We start from the raw sequence: 3,482 nt of genomic DNA, 5'->3' as shown, positions 1-3,482 counted from the left end.
AGATTTTGCTTCTGCTGTGCCAATCCTATCCTAGTGTCATTTTATTGCCAGACTATTTTGGTTTAGACCTATGTTTCAAAGTCTAATGGACAGATGAAGAGTAGGCATATCTGCCCTTGTTCCCCACTTTAGGGAGAAAGCATTGTATCATCTCCATTCATAGAAGGAGTTTTTGTTGGAAGTATGGAGTACATGTCTTTGATCTGTTGAGAAGGTTCTGTTCTACTTCTAGTCTCCTGATAGCCTTTACCATGAACAGCTATAGAATTTAGTCCAATACTCTTTCTCCAACTAGTGACAGGATCATATGGCTTTCTCCTTTCCTCTGTTAAAATGATGACTTTTGGGGGTGGATCTTCCAATGCTGAACCAACACTGCCATCCCTATAACAAAACCACTTTCTACATCCTGCCAGATCTGACTTCTAAGAGTTTGTTTTGCTCAACAAATTTCTACCTATGTTCATACTTTTTTCTTCTATTATCTTTATCCAGTTTTAGGATTAGCACAATGTTGAGTTCCTAAAATGAGGGGAGAAGTGTTCCTTCTTTTTTCTGCTTTAATTGTTTGATAGAATTTATCAGTTAAAATGTTTATGAGCCTGCTGTTGTCATATAGGTAGGTTTTCAAGCTAGGAATATACTTTCTTTAATAGGTGCTATTCAAATTTTATATTTCCTCCAGAGTTAGTTTCATTAATTTGTCTTCTAAGTTACTTCTTAGAAGTTGTCAAATTTATTTCAAAAAAGATTTTTGTAATATGCTTTCTATATCCTTTTAAATTCTGTAACATCTGGTAATGTCTCCTAGATCTTAATACTGTAATTTTAAAAATGTATAACTGATATTGTGTAACAGGAAGAAAAGGTCTAAAAGAGCAGGGGAATTGGGAGGGGTAAGGGAAGGGAAAAAAGGGAAAGGAAAAAATATGAGAAGAGGAAAAAAATGGAAACAAGTTCTTTGTAAATAGGAAAGGGTGGAGGGGGTGAAGGGAGGGCAAGAGAAGGGGAAAAACAATAAGAACCAAGAGATTCATGTAATGGTACAAGAGCCCAATGATGAATGTAACTATATTTTATACCTAAAATGTACCAATAAAGTTAATGGGGAAAAAAATAAAAAAGTGAAACTAGAAGGAAAAAATGGAAACAGAGCTTTTGTACATAGGAAGGGGAAGGAGCTTGAGGGGGGAATGGGATAAAATAAAATAAAATGTATTTAAAATATATATATATATATTCCTGACCAAAGAAAACCTCAATTCTAATCAGGCATCAATGAGAATTGAATCTTCTACCTACAGTTAGTTTTACATGTCTAGTAACAGGAAGTTATTTAGCTTTTAGTTATTTAGTTTCTGGCTTTATACTTTCCAAACCTTACTCTTCTTCTCTGCCCACATCCTTCTGGTGCTAGGCATTGCCACCAGAAGGAACGGAAATAACTAACTGGATAGTGTAGGAAGAGTGAGATTTGAAAGGCTCATTGGATCTGAGAAATAAACTGAAGGTAAGAGACGCTTAGAATGATGAGAATCCATAAATAAAGTGACAGCCAATCCATAAGGAGATACAATACAGCATAAAAAGAGGAGAAAGATGTGGATAGACTGAGTGGAGCTTTAGTGGATGATTTAGTGCAGGTGGGTGGGGTCCGATGATGAGGGCAAGGCTAACAGTTGACGGTGTGGCTAAAAGTTAGTGGCCTAAATGATGGATGAGTGGACTCTAGAGACCAGGGCCATGGACGTACAAGCTGTGAGTATGACCCTTCCAGGAAGGACCCGCCTGCTGAATAATGAGAAGTGTCTAACGGAGAATGAGGGGGTGGAAATAAGACGTACGGGGCCTAGAAACAACAGAGCAGGGCCCCTGGGCCAGGTCCCCATTCCTCCCAACTACCAGAGGTGAGGAAAGGAGTAGTGTGTGCCCCGCCAAGCCCCTCATGTTCTTCTTTCCCTCAATCAGAGAAGGCAGCGGTGAGGATCCAGTCATGGTGGCGTGGCAATGTAGTGCGCCGGACGCTACTGCACACAGCGCTCAGGGCCTGGGTCATCCAGGGCTGGTGGAGGTCAACTCAGGCCAAGGTGTTGGAGCAGAGACGGCCCCTGGCACTCAGACTCTACTCCTGCCAGGAGTGGGCAGTGGTGAAGGTGCAGGCCCAGGTTCGGATGTGGCAGGCCCGCAGACGCTTCCTCCAGGCCGGACAAGCCGCCTGCATCATCCAGACTCACTGGCGCTGGCATGCCAGCCAGACCCGAGGCCTGATCCAGGGCCGCTATGAGGTCAGAGCCAGGCGGATGGAGCTCGACATCGAGATCCTCATGACCTAGTGTATCATAGAGCCCAAGAGACTGGACCTCTCTCCCAATAAAGACACTTAACTAACCACAGACTTGACCTGTGGAGAGTAGGCCCCTAGAGAGGGCTCAGCCCTTTATTTTCCTGCCTTTTACCCAGAAATGTTCCCTGCTGAGGTCTAGGCCCCCTGACCCTAGGGACCTACCCTAGGTCCTTGCTCTTGATGCCATCTCTGGCTAATTACAGGGCCAGGTCAAGCTCCATACCTCAGTCAGCTGATTTCAACCTCTCCACAGCAGGAACAGGCCTTGACCACCCTTTCCTACAGCCCCTACCTAGGCATCTCCACTCAAAGTTGGGCACCGGGGAGTCTGGCTGCAGCAGGGCCAGGTGGGGATTCCACAGGCCTGTGCTGCAGGCCAATGAGGGCCAGTGTAGTGCTGGGCAGGCAGCCTGGAGGACAAGGCACCCCAACTGAGCAACAGCAGGACAGGTGCTGTGTCTCCCGGGGATGAGAGAGAGGCAGCCAGCCAGAGCCCCTGGGGAAGTCAGAGCAGGAGCTGAGGGGCAGCAGCTGTGCTCACCATCTCCCTCCCCTGGGGCTGAACAACAAGGTTCCCCCCTCTCTGCTGGACACTTCTAGGAGAACCAGGCATGGGGTGGGGAGGGAGGGATGGCTGAGGGTGAATAAATAAGCAGGGAGGGGTGGGGTGGGCAAGAGAAGGGCTTCCCTGCCACTAGAAGTCTCGGGTTTGGGCACACAGCCTCTAAATCCTACCATTCTCAGAAGCAGCTGTTCACCCCCTCCCGATCCCATCCCATGCCCTCCCCATCTCACCACCCCTCTGCATGGTTTGCCTCAGTGGGGTGATAGGCTTCTTCTTTGCTGGGTCTTGCTGGGTCTCTGCATCTGTGGCTTGAACACCGCTCAGCTCATCTCTCAGTCTCTGCTTCGTCATCCACGGTTGAGATTCCTCACTCTCACCCTGATCCCTCAGGTGCTTGAGAGCTTGAGGATCAGCTCCCACAGTGCAATGTGGACTCAGGGCAGGCGAACAGCTCGTGTGCTGTGGACTTCCCATTGCTCAGCTTCACTGTGGGAGAAGAAAATAAGGTCCCTGAATTACCATCCGAGAAGTCTGAGGTCTGTGATCTTAAGCAGGGTCTTTTGATGGCAGGCC

The 3,482-nt window shown here is 47.1% G+C and overlaps 1 protein-coding gene across 1 annotated transcript; it reads left to right on the top strand.

Moving 5' to 3' along the window:
• The first annotated feature begins 1,625 nt into the window (after positions 1 to 1,625).
• Positions 1,626 to 2,386, top strand: Iqcf6 (IQ motif containing F6). Its single transcript, XM_087185960.1, has 2 exons — positions 1,626 to 1,813; positions 1,963 to 2,386. Exons 1-2 carry the CDS (start codon positions 1,711 to 1,713, stop codon positions 2,331 to 2,333), a joined length of 474 nt encoding a protein of 157 aa, XP_087042086.1. The 5' UTR covers positions 1,626 to 1,710; the 3' UTR covers positions 2,334 to 2,386.
• The last annotated feature ends 1,096 nt before the right edge of the window (positions 2,387 to 3,482 follow it).

This window comes from Heterocephalus glaber, unplaced genomic scaffold (genome assembly GCF_053883595.1).
Source record: "Heterocephalus glaber isolate CG9 unplaced genomic scaffold, H.glaber_assembly_v1.0 deba00001504, whole genome shotgun sequence".
Taxonomy (NCBI): domain Eukaryota; kingdom Metazoa; phylum Chordata; class Mammalia; order Rodentia; family Bathyergidae; genus Heterocephalus; species Heterocephalus glaber.
The sequence above is the reverse complement of the archived record's forward strand: the minus strand, read 5'-3'. Positions and strand labels throughout refer to the sequence as shown.

Excerpts from the sequence above, each read along its gene's own strand:
- Iqcf6 (XM_087185960.1), top strand. The coding sequence starts at position 1,711 with ATGATGGATGAGTGGACTCTAGAGACCAGGGCCATGGACGTACAAGCT. Across the intron at positions 1,814-1,962 it reads GAATAATGAGAAGTGTCTAA|AATCAGAGAAGGCAGCGGTG; the intron begins CGGAGAATGAGG and ends CTTCTTTCCCTC.